At 42.8% G+C, this 24,017-nt stretch overlaps 1 protein-coding gene across 1 annotated transcript in view; it reads right to left on the bottom strand.

The window, feature by feature from the left end:
• The window catches only part of LOC126427999 (uncharacterized), a 331,430-nt gene that overhangs the window by 23,067 nt on the left and 284,346 nt on the right, over positions 1-24,017 (bottom strand). The window contains exons 6-12 of the mRNA XM_050089883.1: positions 22,562-22,702; positions 20,243-20,395; positions 15,887-16,996; positions 9,797-9,889; positions 7,707-8,087; positions 2,583-3,299; positions 410-883 (exon numbers count right to left, since the gene is read on the bottom strand). Coding sequence (XP_049945840.1) covers positions 410-883; positions 2,583-3,299; positions 7,707-8,087; positions 9,797-9,889; positions 15,887-16,996; positions 20,243-20,395; positions 22,562-22,702 — 3,069 coding nt within the window. The remainder of the gene's footprint in view (positions 1-409; positions 884-2,582; positions 3,300-7,706; positions 8,088-9,796; positions 9,890-15,886; positions 16,997-20,242; positions 20,396-22,561; positions 22,703-24,017) is intronic.

The raw sequence follows: 24,017 nt of genomic DNA on the forward strand, positions 1-24,017 counted from the left end.
GGACACCAATTTTTCAAATGGCACCATTCTCAAACCCAGTGACTGTTGCTTCCCTGTGCACTTCGAGATACAAAATTTTGTGTGGAACACAGTGAAGTGTCGGAAACTTCAGTTTTGGACAGGGCAAACCCCTGATAGCAGAACTGTGTGCAAAGGGTCTGTTCAAAAGTCCTGAAGATGTTTTCAGAGTAATACTGGCATCAGGAAATTAACTCGTGTAGATTTGGTAATAAAAGTTTTATTAACTTATTTTTTGTTGTCTCCTACAGTGAAATGGCACTAACTTTACGACATTTTTGTAAATAATTCTGGTTGGCTAGCAATTAATAATTTTTGTCGAAATGTGTACAGAAGTCAGTTCGATTTCTCTAGTCAGTACATTTATAATTATTAGGGGACATAACAGTACCTGAGTGACAGCACCGCTAGACATGCTGGTGAGAACTGGCTTTCCCATGACGGCCCCAGTGTTGGCCACCAACAGCTGCCCGCCACAGCTCGACACCAGGATGTGGCCCGGAGTCAGCTGCTGCTGCTGCTGTTGTTGTTGTTGTTGTTGTTGTTGCTGCTGCTGCTGCTGCTGACTCAGCTGCTGTTGTTGATGCTGCTGTTGCTGAGACTGGTGTGCCTGCTGGTGCTGTTGTTGTGCCAGATGTTGTTGCTGCTGCTGCTGCTGCTGCTGTTGTTGTTGTTGTTGTTGCTGCTGCTGCTGCTGCTGCTGGTGTTGCTGGCTGAGCTGAAGCTGTAGTTGTTGTTGACTGAGGAGCTGCTGCTGTTGTTGCTGACTGAGTAGCTGCTGTTGAGGTTGTTGTTGCTGCTGCTGCTGTTGCTGCTGGTGTTGATGTTTTACCTGCTGTGGCACCTGTGATACAGGCATTTTCTGCTGCAATGGAAAACAATGCAATTATTTAAAAGCAGTAGATAGAAGCTAATGGGTTGCTCACAGACTGTACTCACATTCATATAGTGCAGGCAACATTTAAAAGTTAATTAATGTTTTATTTAAAATTTTTTCTACTTTCTATGTCATTTCTACTGCTTCACTTTTAAAATAATTAAGAAACTCAATCCTGTTCTGAACTTTACATTGCAAGGTTCGTATAAATGATAGTGAATCCCATTTCTTTCAGACGCAATTGTGTGTTGTAGCACACTCATTGCAAGTAGGTTCGAAAGAGGAGTAAGTCACCATGTCTGCTTGTGTCTGCGCATGTGTGTGTGTGTGTGTGTGTGTGTGTGTGTGTGTGTGTGTGAGCGCGCGCGCGCGCACGAGTGTATACCTGTCCTTTTTTCTCCCTAAGGTAAGTCTTTCCGCTCCCGGGACTGGAATGACTCCTTACCCTCTCTCTTAAAACCCACATCCTTTCGTCTTTCCCTCTCCTTCCCTCTTTCCTGCTGAAGCAACCGTTCATTGCGAAAGCTTGAATTTTGTATGTATGTTTGTGTGTCTATCAACATGCCAGCGCTTTCGTTTGGTAAATTACATCATCTTTGTTTTTAGATATAATTTTCCCACGTGGAATGTTTCCCTCTATTATATTCATATAATCGATAGACCAACGTGCGCTTGATACTAGGCACTTTGTGAAACAAAGTTTTTTTCCTTAAGAATATGAATTTGTGTCCCCCCTCCCTCCCAAATTGCCTCCCCAGCCTGCTGCTCACGCGAATTTGGTGGCTTGGGCGTACCAGTAAAATTTTTCCAGGTAGCACCTGACAGATTACTGCTACTGCTTATACAGCTAACAGCCACACTTCTGTAGCCAGAAGCAGGAGAAGGTACTACACAAACGCGACTCGAGCCTGCTCGTAATTGCTTAAATGAATCTAATGTAAACAGTTGTGACGTCACACTCATCGGAGGCAATTTGTTGCTATGAAGCATTGCATTGTCTTCCTACAGCCTTTGACACGTTTTTCTGTTGGCAGATGTGTATGAGCATTGCGTTTTTTTTTAAGTTTTATTTTTGTTTTTTTCTCTCATTCATGTTTTATTGCTCCGGTATTATTGGCAGTAGTGGGATACAGTAATATCCTTTGTTAGAGTATCGGTTCTTGCCAGTCAAAATTACAAAAATTTAATTGAAAACTAAAACAATGAAAAATTCCCGGAATTCGAAAAGATTCCCGGGTTTCTTCCTGGGTTTTCTCCCGGATGAAAAAATTCCCAGGTTTATCCCTGATCTCCCGGTTGTATACACCCTGCATGACAATGCGCTGAGCCACACCCGCTCAGTCAATGACTACCTGGTGCAGCATGGATTCACAACGCTTCCCCGCCCCCCTAACAGCACTCAGAGGACAGCACCACAAGACTGCAGTGGAAGTTGAGTGGCTTTGACACACTGCCTGCAGGATATTCTGGGATACGACTTGTAGGGCAGCTTTCAAGAGTGGAAAACTCTGCAGAAGTGTGTCAACATCCGAGAGTACTATTGTGAAGAATTTTAATTGTTTGTAGAGATATCTTCAAAATAAGTTTTCTCAAATTTGGACTCGATTGCTTTTTGAACAAACACTGTAAGAAAGTAACGCCATGAGAAAGAAATGCCAAGTGAAATTGACAGAATAACAGTCCTGACCTGTATGGAGCTGACCACACTCTGCACCATCTCCAGGGGCGACTTGGCCTGTGCATGGCCCTGCCCAGAGGACGCTGCCGACTGCTGGTGTGGTGTGTCTGCCGTCGTCACCGACACAGTCGCAGTGTGCGCCCGTGGTCCGCAAGACCCCGCCACCACTGACGTCACGGTATTACTCCCGACGGTACGGCCTGATGCCATTGTCGTTACAGTGATGTGTGGTGTTCTTCTATGGTGCTGTTGCGGCTGTGACACTTGCTGTTGCTGTTGTGGTTGTTGCGGTGGTGCCTGTTGTTGCAGTTGTTGCTGCTGTTGCTGTTGCAATTGCTGCTGCTGCTGCTGTTGTTGCAACTGTTGCTGTTGCTGCTGCTGTTGATGCAGTTGCTGCTGCTGTTGTTGCAGTTGATGCTGCTGCTGCTGTTGCAGTTGCTGCTGCTGCTGTTGTTGTTGTTGTTGTTGTTGTTGCAGTTGCTGCTGCTGCTGCAATTGTTGTTGTTGTTGTTGTTGTTGCTGCTGCTGCTGTTGTTGTTGCTGCTGCTGCTGACATCTATACTGGGCACTGTTGGCTGGAGGACTAGGGGCCTGCACCGGAGTCACAGGAGATGATGATGAAATCAGCAGGGCGTCGGAGTTGGGCGAAGGTTCGGGCTGTGCGAGGTAGCACGGGCCTGCCGCGCCTTCCACAGGTGAACCGTTGCTGGTGCTCACTGTGCCACCCTGTACACCAAAATCGCGATAAATCAACACCATAGCTACAATGATTTTCTGAAAATTATTTCAGACCTGTATAACTACAGAGAGCAAACTTTTTGAAACACCACGACACATAGAAATCAGGTGTGGGCAGTCTTTGGAAAATGAAGAGATGGAAGTTTAAAATTTCATAAACAAAATTCTACAATGTTTTTGTCTTTCAGTTGAAAAGGTTACATGGCACTAGAGCAATGACTTAGTTCTGAAATTAGGTTTCACTGTAGATGATATAAGGGCATGCTTGACTTTTGTGTGCTGCACCAGACCGACAAGAAGCTTCTACTTCACAGTAGTGAGTACACTGTGATGAAATTTCGTGACATTAAAACTGTGTGAAGGACTGTGACAAACTGAGAGCCACAGCTCTCGTGTACCGGCTGAGCTACATGGACTACTCGAGCTATCTCTTTCTTGCCTCCTGAAGTAGAGATGTACTACAGTGATGAGAAGATGGCTTATCATAGATAATATATGATGACACTAAATGTTACACAAATGTCTCAAATTTGAAATACTTGCAGAACCAGATAGTAGTAAAGGTGGTAGCAAGGCTTAGTACTATCGTGAAAGGTACAATAACAACTTACAAATGAAACATACCAATTTGTGAAACAGTTTTAATAGATATCTCGTATCTCTCCTGAACTGTGTCCCTGAATTTGCTCAGTGTGTCAACACAATATTATTATTATTATTATTGAGAAAATCAAATATAAGTACACTTGTGTTAAGAGTACTTTGCGTGTTATTTAAGACTTGATAAGGTTTACGCCTCAAACCATATAATAATAATAATAATAAATAGTACTGATAATCTTCACCACCATTCATTCCCAGTATTGAGCAAATACCTACTCCTCACATTATGCCTTCCTAAATTTCTCAAAGGCAGATATTCTAACAAGTTAAGAGGGAATAAATTTTTCAGAACCCTCAGAACATGTTATTGCCATTTCGTTGGTGCATTCAAACCAAGTGAACATACAAGTTTTAAATAAATAACCTTTCAACCAGTTACCAAGACTGCATTACTCGTGTGCATCAAATGAAATGCAGAGTAGCAGACATCTCGGTGAAGATGCTCGGCTTCTTTTTCAGAATGAGTGATCGAGATTAGAATCTCTAAAGAAGAACTGATGGGAATGGAAGTTTGATTTAAGTAAAATGTCTTACAGAGGATTTTTTTTAAACACGGCTGCCACATTTTATGAAAAAATTATTTACTCTTCAACCTGGCAAATGTTATGTTGTAACTATTCTAAATCATTTTGTGAATCATTAATTAAATACACAATTGCAGAGGCATACATGAGATAATCTCCAAAGCTATACAGAATTGAATAGGTAATCACACAGATCACAATTAGGTGAGTGCTAAGCAAAATTCAGAAAATGATAATTGTGCACAGAACAATTCTCTATCATTAGGACTGACTGTAACCCAGATTCTAGCAGGAGATATGAAGGTGCATTTTTTTAATCTGAAGAAAACACAAGTCACCAAAGGCAGACACACATTTATGAAATAGGCAAAAGATTGTGAAATAAATGAAAAGACATGAGCACTTATACACCAAATATAAACAATCACCCAATTCCAAGTTAAATCCACTAGGGAGCTATTTGAAACTCAAGTTGCGCAAGCTGATGACCACTCATCCCCGAGAAGATAACAGAGAATGGCAGAAAGGGCGAGTAAACACAATATCCCAAGTGGAATAATATTAGGGTCAACGTAAAAAGATCCAACCTGGACAATGACAACAACATATACTGATATGAAAAGAAAATGTAAGTTCTAGCATCTAGGTGATGCCATTTTCTGAAGAAAGAGCCAGAAAGATGAAGAGAGCAGTCGGACGTACCAGAAAACATACAAATTCAAATCCCTATGTTATGAGCACAAATGCACACTAGAGTTCCACAGCGACACCTGCATATTTGTACTCACTGCCAAAAATAGAAGCCATAAAAAAAGGAGGGAAATTTGTAAGGGAGATTCTGGGGATGCAGAAAGTAACAGCAGAGGAGTATTCATATCACCTTAGATCAAAGAAGTCACTGTATGAAGAGATCACACTGAGAACAGAATAACATGTGCATCCGGATTCAGGAAAATGTTAGATCAGTACAAAAGAAATAGGAAACAGAGATTGGATCAGAGTAAAAGCAATGAGAGTGGAGGAATTATCCAATAAGGAAGCAAGAACAACAGGAAGAGTATTTTCAAAACAAGAGTGAACAAAAATTTCAGGACTGAAGGTATACTGGTGAAAGAGAAAAGAAGATAAGTGGTGGCAATTGTTCAATCACAGTACACGAAACTGAACAGACCAAATAAATAAATAAAAATTACTAACAATTATGCAATATGAAGTAACTGATAGTTGCCAAAGCTATCTGACATAGGAGGCAAATGAATCGATTTGTCTGACTGCGTAAATTATTTAGTGTCAATGTAATGACGGAGCCACTTCTGCCAGACAACAACTGTTCCACAAATAAATTCTGTTTAACTGCTTCACACTGTGTACCAATGTGTCAGCGTAATTTACTTACCTTTCAATCAACACAATGAATACATTAACGGCTCCCAGACTTCAGTGAGAACCTCTGGTGTCCCTACAACAAGTCATTTAAAACTCTATGTAATGGATAGATAATATCAGCAATTCAGTCGCAATGAGGTTAACATCAATTCACAAGATATGTATGTGAAGTGCAGTTCCTTGCAGTGAGTCCCTTCAAAATAAATTTATTGCAGCTCACTTTTATTCTATGGAGGCAAGTCCATTTACGTAGTTGCCAGGTGATAAACAGTCATACTGTTTCCAATGGCACTGTAGATTCTCTGTTCCTCTTTCTTTGCCTCCTTTCTGGGTGCTTCATTAAAATGTTTCTTATGATTTTCAGTATTTTCCAGAATGAAATTCCAAATTTCTCTGCAGCAATTTTTATTGTATGGGTGAGTCAGTTTTCATCTTCCAAATGAATTTCTTTGAGTTGTGACATAACTTATGATGGGAATATTCCTAATCCAGCTAGAATTTACAGTTTTATCAACAATTCTGTAAGTTGTACACTCTTATAACTTAGTCAACTGACAGTCTAGAGGTGTAGTGCATGTCCAAAAACTGAGAGACCACAGAATCGAATCTTATCCAGGGCACAGAAATTTTCAGTCTGCTTTTAATCTAGCCTTCATCTCTCAACAATGTGAGGAGTCACCAGGAATGACACGTCATTCAGTAGCCAATTTAAACAGTAGGTTCCCTTTCCCCGGTCGGATTACTGCGGTAAATCAAATTCGGGACACGAAGCCACTGAGTGGCATCCTGTTGAAAGACTTGCACCCAGCCACTGAGCCACATGAAGTGCCAATTATCTGTCACCACAGTGTGATAACCTCTCATAAATGAGAAATCCTAAACAGAAACACACAACAAAATGTTGACTTGTTAGTAGCACCAACAGGTCATGTTCAAACTGGACATTCTTCACACCATATGGTCAGTTTTCTTGAAGCCTAACACTGTGAGAGTGTTGGACAAAAATACTACTTCGCAATAAAGTTAGAAAAAAGAACTGAAGCCTGATCCTCAAAACAAGTGTAGTCTAATATGAATCTGTATTCAAAATTTTTGCACGAATAAAAACCATCCTACCGAGCGAGGTGGCGCAGTGGTTATCACACTGGACTCGCATTCGGGAGGACGACGGTTCAATCCCGCGTCCGGCCATCCTGATTTAGGTTTTCCGTGATTTCCCTAAATCGCTCCATGCAAATGCCGGGATGGTTCCTTTGAAAGGGCACGGCCGACTTCCTTCCCCGTCCTTCCCTAACCTGTTGAGACCGATGCCCTCGCAGTTTGGTCTCTTCCCCCAAAACAACCCCAACCCAACCCCAAAAACCATCCTTCGTTTTTGTTTGAAACAAATTTACAGTTATGTGACAAATTGTGATAGGAACATTACACTAATTCACACTCAAAATCGAACAATGAGAAACAGCTCAGAAAAGGAAAACTTGAGGATAATAATGAAGATTCCCGAGACCGGCAAGTGAGTAAGTTTGCCCCAATTCAAAGCACACTTTCACCTTTTCTTACACAAAACCACAACCACTTCTTTCCAAAACAGAATTTCTATATGATTTGTAATAAAATGAGTCATAACATTTACTTCTGCCACAAACAGTTCAATTCCCTCTCGTGCATTTAACAATTTCCTGGGATTTCCAAAATGCCTTCAATAAATTTAATATTCGCCAGAATTAATAAATTTCTCACGTGTTTCAGACAAGTCACCGCCACGCTCTTTAACTGACACTGACAATTACCACTGTAATGACAGTCCGGTAAGAAAGCGTACCTGAATAGGACCGCGGATGTCCACAGATTGCTGGGAGGAGCGTGAGGGGCACTGTTGATGGCGGCCCTCTCCGAACGTGGAGGAGGTGACCGGGCTGTCGTCCGCAGGGTGCGCCGCGGCCGCGGTCGCGGGCGTAGGTGCCGGCGCCAGCTGCAGCTGGAACTGCTGCGCCTGCGCCTGCGCCTGGTAGGCAGCCGCCGCCTGCGCCTGGCCTTGCCCTTGCCCGTGCCCGTGGCTGTGGCAGCCCTGGCACTGCTCCTGCAGGCCCGCCACCGTCACCGCCGGCACTGGCGCCGCCACGCTCGAGTCCGCCGCCACGCTCACCTGCAGCTGGTACTGCCGGGCCACCGTCTGCGCCTGCGCCTGCACCGGTGCCTGCACCTATGGACCAGAGACCGAGTCACCCATTGCTGCAGTACGTAGGGGTGAGTACTCGCTTCCTAAAGTGTACCAAACGATGTGTCGAGGCATGGTGCCTCGTATAACAAAAGAATGCCGATGTTTTAGTGCCGTACATGGGAGATTTACAAACAGTAAAACTGTGACTCGTACACAAAAGTTGAGTTCTAGATTATTGTTCAACCGTATTTAATTGAAATTGATCAATTCTGTGTGTAAATTTAAAAGAATACTTCTTTCGCAAATAGAACAGAGTTCTAAAATGAAATATTAGTGCCGGCCGGTGTGGCCCAGCAGTTCTAGGCGCTTCAGTCTGGAACCGCGCGAGCACTACGGTCGCAGGTTCGAATCCTGCCTCAGGCACGGATGTGTGTGATGTCCTTAGGTTAGTTAGGTTTAAGTAGTTCTGAGTTCTAGGGGACTGATGCCCTCAGATGTTAAGTCCCATAGTGCTCAGAGCCATTTGAACGATTTTTTTTTTAAAATATTAGTGTCAAATATTATCACTCTAAGCACCAAACTGGTAAGATTTACAGGCCTGTGGTCATGCAAAAGTTACTAGGCCCATAAATTTTACAGGCCACTACATTTAATTTACTGCAAAACACTGCAATGTTGCTTCATTGGGTTTGGCCAATGTTTAACATTTTACAGGGCTTGGGGGAAGAGACCAAACAGTGAGGTCATCGGTCTATCGGATTAAGGAAGGATACGGAACGAAGTTGGCCGTGCCCTATCGAAGGAACTGTCCTAGCACTTGTTTGGAGCAATTTAGGGAAATCACGGAAAACCTAAATCAGAATGGCTGGACATGGGATTGAACCGTCGTCATCCCGAATGCGAGTCCAGTGTGCTAACCACTGCACCACCTTGCTCAGTCTTGCTACAGTTAACACGCTTTCTGCAGGATAGTGCTACAGCTCATACAACTAACAACACTGTGGCTTTCTTCAACCACTGATGTCATGGACAGGTGATCTTCATCTCCCATTTCTTGTGCTTTCCTTTAAGGACATAGTTCGCAAAACTCCCTCTTACACTGTTCATAGACTGCAGAAAGAAACTGAGCGATATGTTATTACATTTCCACAACAAACATAAAAACGTGCAACTGCATAATGGGGACCTTGTCAACAGCTACTACAACTTCATACTTCATCGTTTTCCCATAACGATGCATTATTTTCTAAACACTCCAACCTTACAGGTTACTAGGTTGTATGTCTGAAAATTCCTCACAGCTATGTTCTACTCCGCGAATACACAACATACAAATTTGGCCTATTAACAACCGATACTGGGGAACTACCCAAACTTCTGTCACTCTCCACTACAGGTCGAGCACTGCCTACAGTTCTCTAGCTACACACTCGTCTGTCACGGCCAATGTTATAATGTGATAGTGATGTCAGAGAGGGACGAACTGTCTGTGCTGACACCTATCCACTAGTCTGTTGAAATGTAACAAAGTCAAATCACAAAACTGGTATTTTTTTTTTTTTTTTTTTTTTTTGGGGGGGGGGGGGGGAGGGCGGTTTTGAACATTTTTTGACTGTTTTTGGTCCACATTTCAAAGCTAGCTAAATAACACATGTAGATATCATGTATTTCTGACATATATTTTACAGAAAATATATTACAATTTTCTTAGTGAGTGATACAAATCAAATACACGTCACAAAAAAGTATACCTGGACTGGTGCGCTGAGCTGTGGCCCAGAACTGGTGTTGGTGTAGCCCTTCGGCAGGAGGACGTTGCTAGCCAGTGGAACTCCTACCACAACCTGCTTCATAAAATTGCACAAGCTGTATTAAAAAGGAAAATTCTCAGTTAAGCAACTACACTCTACACTTGTTTAAAATCCATTTCTGTACAGTGTAGTTTACAGCGAACTGCAACAGACACAATTGAAGTCATCGCAACAGAGAGAACAATTCATCCTCCAGTTTGCTAAAACGTGAACAAATGTGCTGAAAGATCACAAATTATGAGACACAAAATGAAAGAAAAAATATTTTCAAACTTTTCAGCAGTTGTAGGAACAGGATGCAGACAAAGAAGCTTCCCCACAATTTTCCAGCATTTGCCATGTAATGACTCACACTTTAGCCACACTGTTTCAAATTTCTTTCACACTTTCCTTGAGGCTACACAGCCAACCTGCCAGCTTCACACACTTGCCGTAGTTGGACTACTGTCACTGTTGCTCAATGGTCTGAGTAAATCGGTCCATCTGCTCCGGAAGCATGTCTCAGACCTGATGACAGCTAATGTACAAAGGCATAATGATACTGAAGATTTTACAAATGAGTTAACTTATATTAATACAATTTAATTTTCTTACAATACACTGAAAAATTTTGTACTCCTTATAGATGTGGCAGTTATCATAAAACCGGGAAATCTAATGTGTTTTGCTACATACAATAAATTGAAGCATTTGTGACAGTCAGCCTGTACCATTTTTATAATTTGAAGTCACTGGCTATCTATTTGCCTGTAATCCAAATCATTCATTTGATTCTTCCTGAACTCCGTTGTTTAGTCAACAGTGCAAAATTTCACACAGTACACAAATCAGGTGTAAAAATTAATTCAAAGAACTGCAGATGTTCTTTGTTCACAGAAAAGAAGCGAGGTATAGAGGCTGTGGAAAGTGAACTGAAGAAAACGGATGGAGTGTCGATTTTCAGGATTATGCTGCTGACAATCCTGAAGAGGAAGGAAAATTCATCATACACAGGGAGGAAGCAGACCTGACAAGGTGAGTGCCAGCGTATAGAAGAATGCAGAGGACGAAACATACCTACCCAAAATTATATAACCTATGGAAACGGCACAGTAGTAGTTTGGGTACTGAAGGATTTGCTGCAGGGAGAGATGGCTCAATATTTTAAAAAAATAATGGAGATAGTATGAGTACTGAGGACACTGTTTGTTTGGCGTGGAATAGTATGTGTGGGAGACTGCCAGTAAATTTAGACCTATGAGGAATGCTTAAAATTTTGTATTGTACACTGGACTTCTCTTCTGTTCAAGTACCTCTTTGATTGAAAACAGACAAAAAGTGCTTTGTGATGAAAAAAATCAAATAATGGGCAATACAGTAGCTTGTCTAGGAACTGGACAGCTACCAGAAGTTAACATTACTTTACTCCCGTCACGTTTTGTGGATCCGGTGAAAAGTGCTCCTTCAGGTGTAGAAATAAACTGAGAATGTACATTTTAATTCAGAACAACAGTATGAACTGGCTTACTATTATGAAACTTAACAAATTAAACTTTAATAAGAGTTTCTGTGAATACAGTTTTCATGGAGCAGAAGTTGCTCAACAGGATATTCCTCGAATCAGTCATGAACTCCACCACATTGACTAAAAGACATTTAGTATTCTCTGGTACGTCAATCAACAAATACGTGCCCAATAGATCTGACTCTCTTATGCTTTATACTTTTGTTTTTATGAAAGAGAATTACTGTTAAACACAAAGAATGCTGCGAACCATCTGTTGAAGTACCAAGTTTTTTGATGATGCCTCTGCAGGATGCACTATGATTAACACTAAGTAATTATATATTTTAAACACAACTCACATTTTTGTCACTGAAGGCCATGGGCTGAAGCTTTCTGGTAGAGACAGTACTTCTTGACTTTCAGAAGACATTTGACTCAGTATCACATCAGTGGTTCTTTAAAAAAGTACCATCATATGGGGTATCAAATGAAATTTGTTACTGGACCGAAGATCGGTGGGGAGGATGTGTCATACATTAATTACGATTTACAGTTGCTGACAGATGTAGGAGTAACTTCAAGTGTTGCTGAGGGAACGGAGTTGATACACAAATATTCAGTCAGATATTACTAAGATTTAAAAATAGAATAAAGATTGGCAATGTGCTTTAAATGTTAGAAACGTAAAGCAAAGCATTTCACAAAAATGTAATGGCCTCTGACTACAATAGCAATGAGTCACTGCAGGAGTTAGTCAACTCATCCAAATACCTGGATGTAACAGCGTGTAGGCTCACAGGTAAAGTGCTTGCCGGACTTCAGTTAATTAGTAGGATACTGGGAAAGAAGCAATCACTCTATAAAAGAGACTGCTTACAAATCACTCGTGCATCCCATTCCAAATAGGACTAACAGGGGATACACGGAACAGGGCCGCAGAAATGGCCACAGATTTGTGTGATTCACAGAAGAGCATAAAGGATATGCTAACTTGGGTACTGAATGTATATAGAGCTGGGCAGCACAAATGGTTGCAAGTTTAACTGGCACACAGGAAAGCATCTCGGAAATGTTTAAGAGACCTAAACTCACAAACAACTGAAGATAGATGTCCACTTACAAAATTTCAAGACCTGTTATTAAGTGACAAGTGTAGGAAATATTAGTCAGACTGTAAGAATTGTGAATATCACACTCTTTTCAGCAATTTGCACAGTTTAGATGCAAATTAATTCTAGTTCATAGGTTTTGTGACTAAAGCTGAGATCTATATGCGGTCCCAAAAATTTTACACTGCCTACGTCTACATCTGCATACATGCTCCACAAGCCAAACCCGCCTCTGTAGCGGAGAATCGTTTAATGCACATTGGTGCGGAGGTGCTCAACCGGGGTAAGCCAGTTCAAACCCTGGTTGTGGAAAAACTTTTCACTGCCAGTATTTGGTCGACAAGATGAGGAGAGGTGGTGGTGTACAGTTCCTGATAACCAAACTTCGTGCCACTGTCCCAGTTTAAATACCAGACCTCTCTGAGGTGTCTCGCGATGTCAGAGCAATTCTCAAATGCCAGCTCCATTTTATATCACTTAGCAATGTTGTGCCCACATATTTAAATGACTGTGTCAAGCCAAACATTACTTCTATTACTTAAGAAGTCTTCGATCCATTCACATATCCGGGAACCTATCCCATACGCTCGTACCTTCCTTAATATTCCCGTGCCTTCCTAAACGGTTTGCAGTGCGGCACTGAATCAAATCCTTTCCAGAATCTAGAAATATGGAATCTGTCACTTGCTCTTCATCCGTAGTTCGCAGCATGTCGTGTAAGAAAAGGGCAAGCTGAGTTTTGCATGACTGATGCTTTCTAAAACCATTCTGATACATGGACATAAGTTTCTTGGTCTCAGGAAAATTTATTGTGTTCTAACCGAGAATATGTTGAAGGATTCTGCAGCAAACCAATGTTTGAGATATTGATCTGTACTTTTATGGGTTCTTATATACAGAAGTCACACTTTTTTCCGATTGATTGGGATTTTGTGCTGGGCGAGAAACTCACAATAAATGCAAGCTGAGCAAGAGACCAATGAAACAGAGTACTTTTTGTAAAACCGAAATGGGATTCAATCCAGATTTGGCGACTTGTTTTCAACTCTTTCAGTGTTTTCTCCATGTCACAGATGCTTATTACTCTGTCAACCATAAGGGAGTCTGTTCCGTGGTCGAGTGGCAGTAGGCTTGTATGATTCTCCTGTGTAAACAATTTCTTAAACACAAAACTTAAAACTTCGTCTTTCTTTTGCTATCTTCCACCAACACACCAAACTGGTCAAAAAGTGACTGGATGGAAGCCTTAGACCTGCTTAGCAATTTTACACAGGACCAGAATTTTCTCAAGTTCTCGGCCAGATCTTTTGCTAATGTATGATGGTGGTAGTTGTTATATGCTTCGCACATAGATCTTTTCACAGACTCATAAATCTCTATTACCCTTTGCTTGCCACCATTTGCGCCTTCTCACTTGAACTGCGAGTGCTACAGCCTCTGCTTCCTCAGCATTTTGTTGTCAAACCATAGTCGATCTTTTCTGTTCTTAATCTACTTACTAGGCTCATACTTCTCCAGACCACGATTTACAATTTGTTTAAACTTTGCCCATAATTCCTCCAGCTCCATCTTACTAGAATTAAATGATGTCAATTTAATGTCTAAGTGCAATGCTAACAACTGCTTATCTGCTCTTTCTCGCAGGAACATTCTCCTAGACTTATTGATGATTTTTTAAACTTTTGTAACCATAGTTGCAATAATTACATCACGATCACTAATCCTTGCCTCTACAATGACACTTTCAATAAGGTACGGCCGGTTCGTACTGACGAGGTCTGACATATTTCCACTAGGTGTGGGCTGCTGAATTAGCTACTAAGACAGTTTTCAGAAAGTGTGTTCAAAAGTACTTCGCACGATTGTCTATCTGCAACCCACCCACCGGCAATGAATCCACTGACATCTCAGTACGTACTTGGCAGGTTAAAGTTGTCTCTAACTAGTACTGCACAACCTGCGTACTTACATGCAACTGACCATAGATTTGCTTTAAATGATGGAATTATGTTTTCCTGAAAGCATGTTAGTTTCAACTGCATCTTTCAGCATCTATTCTTCGAATGACTCTAGATATCTCATAGCGGAATCGGGTGGTCGATAAAAATATCAAACAATTAACCTGGTTTCACATAGACACTGTTACACGCAACTTCAACCTTAATAAAGACAATATTTTTGTCAGCTGCAATGAACTCTCCCCCCTTCTACCAGTATCTAATCTGTATTCACGATATACGTTCTGTGACTCGTAAATACCTCTCCGTTTTCTACTTCAGGTTTCAGCCGGCTCTCGGTCTCAAAAATAATTTGAGTGTGAGAAGTTTCCTGGAGGGCAGTAAATTGAATGCTCATCAGAGTACCTCAAACTACCGCCTATTCTTTAATAAAAATAAAAAATTAAAAAATAAAAAAAATTTAAAAAAAACCACACCTCGTGTATTCCATAAGTGCCCTGCTACTTGAATAGTTGCTTCTTTTTTGTAGTGCAGTCCTGACGTACCAAGTTAAGACCTACAAATCACCACCCAATGAAGCTTCCTGTACTGCACTGTTTGGGTGACCCATTTTTATAGCTTGTGAGGTTCTATGGAAAGTAGTGAAGCTAACAATGCAAGTGGAAGATCATTTACGGATATCACAAATGGCAGAGGTCCAAACCAGAACCTGTGGGAAACTGTATCTTATTGACGTTGATGTGACACATTCTTATTTTTGTCATGCAGATAATATAAATCCATAGTCCTATTTTGTATATTATTCACTAAACCTCTGCAGAAGCATACCACAGATCACACAATCAAAGGTCTTCACACAGCCATAAACTTTTCCCTGTGGTAAGAATTTGTGATCTGCTATTTTTGTGGACAATTGCGCAGTACATAATAATCCACCACTTGTGGACAATTCAAAATTATTGGCACTTGAAAAGAAAGTAATTTAGAATTTTAAACTTTCATAGTGTAAAGGAGTTGTCAAGATGGCGTGGGATAGCACTCTGAATAGGGTTGTAAGCGTAACACAACAATTTCAGAAGTAACAATCGTGCGGTAGAATGTCATCCTCGTGGTGACTTAGAACTATTATGAGAAAAGCAGATTCGTAAGGGAACCACAGAATTACGAATAGTTGCCACAACAGTAGAATGGAGATACAGTCACCGGTTTTCCCGAGTTTGGAGGAAATGTGAAATTTGACAGTTCTTGTACATTTTGACAATTGTGTGGAAGTCTGTTGTCTCATAGGAAACTGAAGATTTTGAAAAGAAGACAGATCTCCAAGCACCTTTTGACAGTGGACAAGAACTTGAAACAAAAGGTTCTCTCAAGGAGGAAAACCTAATTTTGATGCACAGCTTTGAAATACAGTTTGACAGGCCCATGGCTGAGACACAACAAAAAGACTATACAACAAAACAAGAGTGAGATTACAAACCTGCTGGGCCTGAGGAGGCTGCTGTGACTGCTGGGAACAGACGGCACCCGGGCTGTGGCACAGGAAGCCCACATTCTGGCCCTGCTGCGACAGGTAGCCGCTCACATCCTCTGCAAAGTGGGCCGGCAGGTACAGCTGCTGGGGTTGCTGTTGCTGGGCCTGCTGTTGCTGGGCCTGCTGTTGCTGTTGCAGCAACTGCTGCTGCTGCTGCTGCTGGTGTTGTTGTTGTTGTTGTTGCTGCTGCTGCTGCTGCTGTTGTTGTTGCAGCTGGGGTTGTTGTGGCTGTGCTTGTGACTGCTGCTGTTGGTGTTGCTGTTGCTGTTGTTGAATCTGTTGTTGTTGTTGCTGCTGCTGCTGCTGAGGCACAGGAAGTGACTGCCTGTTCACATCCGAGGGTGCACCAACTGGCGAGGGGAACTGTGCACGTACCTGCGACTGGGGCTGGACTTGTAATGCGGGCACCTGCTGAGGGAGAAGAGGCCGCCTCCCCGCCTGCGAGGAGGCGGCGACGGAGAGTGGGGCCTGCACCGCTGCTGACACTTTGCGCCGAGAGGTCGGGGAGGCGTCGTCGGGAGGGACGTTCGCACCCACTCCGGTCCACTGGTGAACCGAAGGCACACGTCTGTCGTACGTGGTGGCCTGTATTCCCGACGTCTTCTGCCAAGGGGGTGCTCTCGTCGGCTGGAGGATGACTGTACCGCTGCCGGCCTGAGTCTGTAGAGGGGGAGGTTGCCGGTACGGTTCGTAGCAAGTTAACACGGCCTGCTGAGTCTGTAGCACATGTTGTGGCGGTTGCTGTTGTTGCTGAGGCTGGGTACGGTGCTGTTGCTGTTGGTGATGACTTGGCTGCTGTTGCTGCAACAGCTGTTGCTGAGAAGGTTGCTGCACTTGTTGTTGTTGTTGTTGTTGCTGCTGCTGCTGCTGCTGTTGTTGTTGCTGCTGCTGCTGCTGCTGCTGCACTTGTTGTTGTTGTTGTTGTTGTTGCTGCTGCTGCTGCTGCTGCTGCACTTGCTGCTGCTGTGCCTGTTGCTGCTGTGCCTGTTGCTGCTGTGGCGTCTGTTGCTGTTGTTGATGTTGCTGCTGGTGGTGATGATGCTGCAGCAATATTTGCTGTAAATTATGAAAAAGATTTAGTAATTGTGTAACCTTTTACATTCTCGAGTCACATACTTGGAATGGAAAGAAAGTTGCTACTGCAAAATAACAGGCTAGCTGAGACATGCCATTAGTTGTTAAGGTTCTACAATTGAGAGGCACACAGGTTTGAAAAGGCAGTACAGAAGTAATGTGTACAATTTGTTCTTCGTTTGGAGGTTTCAACACTTAATCACAGAGGAGAAATACATATTTATTTCTGATACAAATCAGGAGTAAGGTAGTCACAGCTATCTGTTAGAGATGTCTTCGTGCAGCTTCTTTGTGTTTCCTGTAGCCCGATGAAAAGTAATCTGCAAAATCAGAGTTCCATGTGTTGAGAACACAAAAGACAGACTCTTTCTCTTCTCGAGCGGACGTCAGTGAAAACTGTAGCAGAGATGCTATATCATAGTGACTGAAAAATAATTTGAATTCACTTGCCATGAGTTCATTTTCTGTATCACTCGCACAAGAGCAAAGTATAGAATGGTGCTAACAGGCACCATTCTGATGTGTATCTCTCACAGAAGACCTTGTATACATCTTGACAGTAATGTGAATGACAACGGATGTTATGTCACCTTCACTCCCACTGTTAACTTTTTTTTTTTTTTTTAATATGTGCATTTCATATTTGTGTTAATGCACATTCTCATTCACTAAGACTGTCTAGTTCAAAAATGGCCCTTATGTTGATTAATTGAGTTCCTAGGCTCACAGGACTTTACACTGAAGAGTCAGATTTTATTAATGGTGACTGACTGAAACTGAGCCTGTGACGGGATGCTGTGCGTACCCACACTAGAACCATAAACATCACATTCAATATTCTTGAGACATATCACTGAGAGGCCACTCCTGATATCCTTCCTGATACCCACTGTAGCTGATACAGTATCTGAGGTGTTACTTGTCCTCTGGCTAATGATAATAAACAGGTTACTGTCTGGCACAGAAGCTAAGGAGAATAAAAAGGAGCAGAACACTCATAAATGTCCTAAAAAGCTTCAACCATTTTGTAAAAAATTTCGAGGACAGTGTTGGACAGTCCGTTATTTATTGTGAAAATATATCCACCCTTTGCTTCAATGTATATACCAAATTAGGGTTACTGAGGTTTGTATGTAGGTTATTTTTCAGAATAAAGATAGCAGGTGAAAATTTGAGTGAGGTGTTGTCTCAGAAGACACTGATTTTCTTTGAATCAGGTGTAGAAGTTAGAGCATGTTCGGTATCAGTCAGTGTGCTATTCACAGTAATTCTTATTTCATATGACTTGAATACGTCACCAATATTTCACAGAGATACTGGTAAGAAAGAAGGAATGCATGCTGTAGACAGTATTTTCTCAGTTCTTAGCCAATGCAACTGGGTCGATTTTGCTGTCAGCGGTAGCTGGTAGTGTAGACTGCAGATATACATTTCAAGGCGCAACCCTGCATTCCGACTATACTATACATTGTATCACACGTCCCTTGACAGTCATCAGCCTCTTTTTCTCTAATGTTTTGCCTGGTATTTGGAATGCCTTCTTTGCCATTTACAAAAGTACAATTTTGTGTGTGCATTTGATAGTGTGATCCTAAATTAGTCCAGTTTAATGATATGTGGGGAAAACAAAATGTGGAGATTGAACTGCACTGCTGCAGTATTTGCAATTCTTTGTGTAAGCATTAACAAATTGTGTTAAACAGAATACCACACAAGACAAATCTGAGACAGCAGTATCAAATGAACACATCAAATTCTGCTTAAAAAAAAACATTTTGTTTGTCACATATAACAGACCGACATTTTTGTCGGTAGTGGTTATCGCATTAAACACGTGATGTGTAGTACGCAAACTTTGAGGATATGTTGATGGCATTTTAAGGAACAAACTGAGGAGTGAAATCAGTGTCTGGAAATGTTAACCTACAACTCTACTGAATTATAGAGAGAATTCCACCTCTCCGACAGGGAACACGAGTTTGTGCACAGATGCCATAGCACTTGGCAGTTTCTCCACTGTTGTTGTGCAATGGGTGGATACAGTGAACACAATATATAGTGGTATGCAAGTAGGGAGGAATCTGCATACTGCATTCTGCAAAGAGAGGGACAGAGAATACTTCTCTGCATCACCTGTGAGCTTTCTATCTCTGTCCCATGCCACATGCTGCAGCTGTTGGCTGCCATGGTAAATGGCAACACTGGGGTAGCACCACACTGTTTCTGTTTCTGATTCACTAAAGAAAAATTTATATGCCCGCAAAACTGTAACTTTCACTTGTTAACGTAACACTTATCGAGTCTCGTCTACATCTTTACAATTACTCTGCAGTTTGCAATTAACGCATTCCTTTTTGTGCTCGTATGGACGACCTCATACTTTTCATTATTTACAGACAACTGCCACTTTCATACAGATATCTTGTCATGATTGTTCTGCAATTTGTTTTGATCATCTGATGACTTTAAAAAATGCTAAATGACTGCATCATTTGCAAACAATCTAAGAGAGATACTTAGATTGTCTCCTAAATCATTTATGTAGATCAGGAACAGCAGAGGTCCTATGCACTTTCTTGGGGAATGCCGGATATTACTCCTGTTTTACTCACTGACTTTCCATTAATTACAACAAAATGTGACCTTTCTGACAGGAAATCTCAAATCCAGATGCAAAACTGGCAGGATAGTCCACAGGCACGTAATCTGATTAGAAGTCACTTGTGAAGTATGCCTTCTGGAAATCTAAAAGTATGGAATCAATTTGACATCCCCTGTCAATAGCACTAATTACTTCATGAGAATAAAGAGCTAGTTGTGTTTCACAAGAACGACATTTTCTGAATCCGTGTTGGCTGTCTGTCAATAAATAGTTTTCTTTGCAATAGCTCATTATGTTCGAACACAGTATATGTTCCAATTTTTTTTGCTTTATGCTACCCGTATGGAACATTACCGGTTAAATACCATTAGCATACCTAAATTAACAAGAAAATAATTTACAAAAAATTTCTACGCATATCGACAGGTGCAGAATACAGAAAGTGTGGCAAAAAGACTACTGGCACTGCATCGTGTGGTATACAGCCCCTCGAGTGTATCACCCCACCTTACATGCATACTGCTCTATAATGTACTGAATGCTTCAGTCTCATTGGGAGAAGTTCCAGTCGGGTTCCGTCACGGTGCAAGCAGCCTGTGTTCCAGCAAGAGAAGCTGTGCAGGTACCTTGTGCTCCTCAGGCAGGCGGTGCTGCTGGAAGGGGTGTGGCTGCTCTGGGAACATGTGCATCCTCAGCAGCTGCTGCTGCAGCTCCTGCTGGTACTGCTGCACCTGCGCCTGTGCCTGCGACTGCGGTTGCGGCGTCCCCTGCTGCTGCACCTGTCGACACACCACAGGCCGCGTATCAGAAACCACTGCCGGCACTAATTCAAAGTAAACTTGTATTCTATTACTTCAATTAACCACAGCATTTGCATATCCTGCTGTGAGATATGCATGTGTGCAGGTAATAAACACTGTGCAAGTATTGTAATGTTTAGAGCCTCAATCTGTTCTATGTCAGCACGATACACGAGCTCCGGTTGCAGTGTTCTGCCCGTTACGATACATCATTGTTTGCCACACGGCCACGGTGGCATGGCGAGTAGTCTCCTGTAGTAACAGGAATAAAACATTGCGAATGGGGTTTCCAATTAAAAGTTATAAAATACTGGCCTGCGCTATCCTCGCAGTGTGGAAGTGAGGTTCCACGAGCCATTGGATATTCGTGGGCCATCGAGTAGCATGTCATAAATGACAACTGTGTATCTTTTCTATTACTCTGATTACGCCATCTGAGGTGAAACGAAGAAAACGCTTCAGACAATACTTATGTAAATTTTGCCATACAATAGTAATCTGCAATAAGAGATGGGGGTTCCCATTGAAGATTCACAAAGTTGCCTCCCCGCCAGTCCCACACAGGGTGTGGTGGCAGGTTGAGTGTGGTATTTGCTGGATGTACCCCTTTGAAACAAACTGGAATTATAACAGTTTTTATCCAATTTGTGGTTTTCGAGATATTCCAATGTCTTCAGGTCTAGAGAGAGAGAGAGAGAGAGAGAGAGAGAGAGAGAGAGAGAGAGAGAGAGAGAGAGAGGCAAACAAATGATCCCAATTTCAGAAAAATTAAACAATTGACTCAAAAGAAAGAGCTTTCACAAACTGAGAAGTCAGTGACCTGTTGGTCTACCTCTGGCCCGTACGCAAGCAATTATTCGGCTTGGCATCGATTAACAGAGTTCTCCGTTCTCCTGAGGGATATTGTGCCAAATTCTTTCCAACTGGCACGTCAGATCAAGATATCGAGACAGTGGGAGGGCCCAACCCGTAATGCTCCAAATGTTCTCAGTTGAGGAGAGGTCCAGCAACTGTGGTGGCCAATATAGGGTTTGGCACAAGCAGTTGAAATTCTTGCCGTGTGTGGGTGGGAATTATCTTGCCAAATTGTAAGCCCAGGACGGCTTGCCACAAAAGGCAACAAAATGGGTACAGAATATTGTCGGAGTACTGGCGCGTCGTAAGGGTGTCGCAAGGGACAATGAAAGGGGTTCTCCTACAAACAGAAATCACATCCAGACTGTCGCTCCAGACTGTCGCTCCCGGCTGTCGGGCCATACGACAGGTGACAATCGCATCGGTACGGCACTGCTGCCTGGGGCATTTGCAGACCAAACTGGAATCTAACTGACTGGAGTAGAAGTGCCTCCAGTGATGAGTCACGCTTCAAACTCCGCCGTAAAGAACAGCAGATACTGCGGACAGTAGTGGCAGGGTACCGGCTCGAGCACCACCTGCCACACGGACCGACAACTGGGAGTGACGGTCACGAGTGCCATTTCACTATCCGCAGTACCCTCGAGGCACGACAGTACGTCGACGGCACTCTACGTTCCATTTTGTAGACCTCCTTCAAGGCGAACCGTCCCGGGTTTACATTTAGGCGAGACGATGTCCGGCAAAAGTCTGTACTGCTCGTCTCTGTGCTCGGTTGGCGAGGTCGGCCGATTTCTTCCCGACTGAGAACATCTGAAGCATTACGGACGGGGCCCACCGACCACCTCGGGATTTTGACGATCTGATTCGCCAGCTGGAAAGAATTTGACAAGACTTTCATCAGGAGGAATCAATGCCAGGCCAAATAATCAGTCACGTAAGGGCCACAGGCCGACCTACGCATTACTGACTCGCTCGACTTGTGAAGATCCTTGTCTCGAATAAATCGTCGAATTTTTCTGGTACATTAAATCGACCAATTTCTGTCCCGTTTGGAAAATTCCTTTGTGGTGCACTTTTATTTTGGTGTGCATTATGATTGCGTATTGTTTCCAGCAAATGCTATTTGTCGGTTCTCGACGTCACGGGTTTGAGGTCTTCCCGAACTCCCTCTAGGACTGTCAGCCATCTTCTAAGTGGTGGACGTCACTCTGTTTTTAACTCTGGGGTCACCTCGACAGATTCTTTGGCCATCTGTTAACATACGTTCGAGGCAGGGACTGTCCTCACCTGGGCCACGACAGTGCTGCCGTCGGCGTGGTGGTAGCGCACGAACTGCGCCTGCTGCTGCTGCTGTGTCTGCTGCTGCTGCAGCTGCTGCTGGTGGTCGAAGGCGGGCGCGGGCAGCGCCGGCTGGGGCTGCGGCTGAGGCTGCGGCTGGGGCTGCGCGGGCCGTGGCGAGCCGGCCGGCGCCTGAGGCAGCTGCAGCTGCAGCGGGAGGTGCTGCAGCGAGCCGTCCCACACCTGGAGGGGACACACACCGCGGGCAAACGTCGGACAGTGCCGAAGGATTTGTTGCTGTTGTAACATACTCACCATACAGAGTGCAAAAATGCGTCGAAAGAGGCGCAACGAGGAAGGAAACAGGCCCAAGTTTGATTAAACACGTATGAATTTGGGCAACGTTTGGGGGCACCATACAGGCTTTATTTCATTGAAATCGGATCACGGGAAAAAGATACTGTAATTGGACGTTTCATCCATACTACAGCAGTTCTATGAAATGAGAAAGTAACTCTGTCTGTTACGTATCACAACTAATCTACTGAACTGAGTATTACATTCGCTCTGGAGATAGCTTGAACCCTGAAGGAGTGCACAGGCTACTTTAGGAAGTTTTTAGTACAACATACTTTATCGATTTGAAGAACATTGGGCAAATCAGGGAAAATATTTACTTTCTGAAAAAGCCATTTACTCTTTCACTTTTGATGTTTATCATATTTGTGTTATATATTTATTGGTTGATATGTGGTATGTGTAGGAATCGAGCAAATGAATACAGGGTGTTTCACGATTCATGTTACAAAAATGGTTCAAATGGCTCTGAGCACTATGGGACTTAACATCTGAGGGCATCAGTCCCCTAGACTTAGAACTGCTTAAACCTAACTAACCTAAGGACATCACACATCCATGCCCGAGGCAGGATTCGAACCTGCGACCGTAACAGCAGCGCGGTCCCGAACTGAAGTGCCTAGAACCGTCATGTTACATTCTTCTAGACGTTGTAGAGGGGACTTAGTAGATCAACTTTTACATACGAACTCGTGTCCGGAAACGTCATCCAACGGCGCCCGTAAATCTCTGTTATGTACAGGGAGATGCCGTGATGATGTTACAGACTTTCCAGGATTATGGAGACGGATAAGTGAATCAATTTGAGGTAAGGATCCCTGCACCGGAAACGACCGACTCGAAAGTTAGAAGTGAAAAGCATAGTGATACCTCTGGCAGTGGAATACATGTACCGGTAGTGTTGTTGCTGAGATTGTAGGGTAGACAGGTTTCAGAGGTGGTAGTATGGACCAAGACAAGAAAAATATCCAGCAGTGAACGTGATCTCTAATGTGAATACCTAAGTAGCTATGCATTTTAGAGCCCATATTTACAGCTGGATATTTTTTCTTGGTTTGGCTCATACTACCACCTCTGAAAGTCGTCTACCCTACAACCTCAGCAACAA

This window comes from Schistocerca serialis, chromosome 12 (assembly GCF_023864345.2).
Source record: "Schistocerca serialis cubense isolate TAMUIC-IGC-003099 chromosome 12, iqSchSeri2.2, whole genome shotgun sequence".
In the NCBI taxonomy this organism is placed as follows: domain Eukaryota; kingdom Metazoa; phylum Arthropoda; class Insecta; order Orthoptera; family Acrididae; genus Schistocerca; species Schistocerca serialis.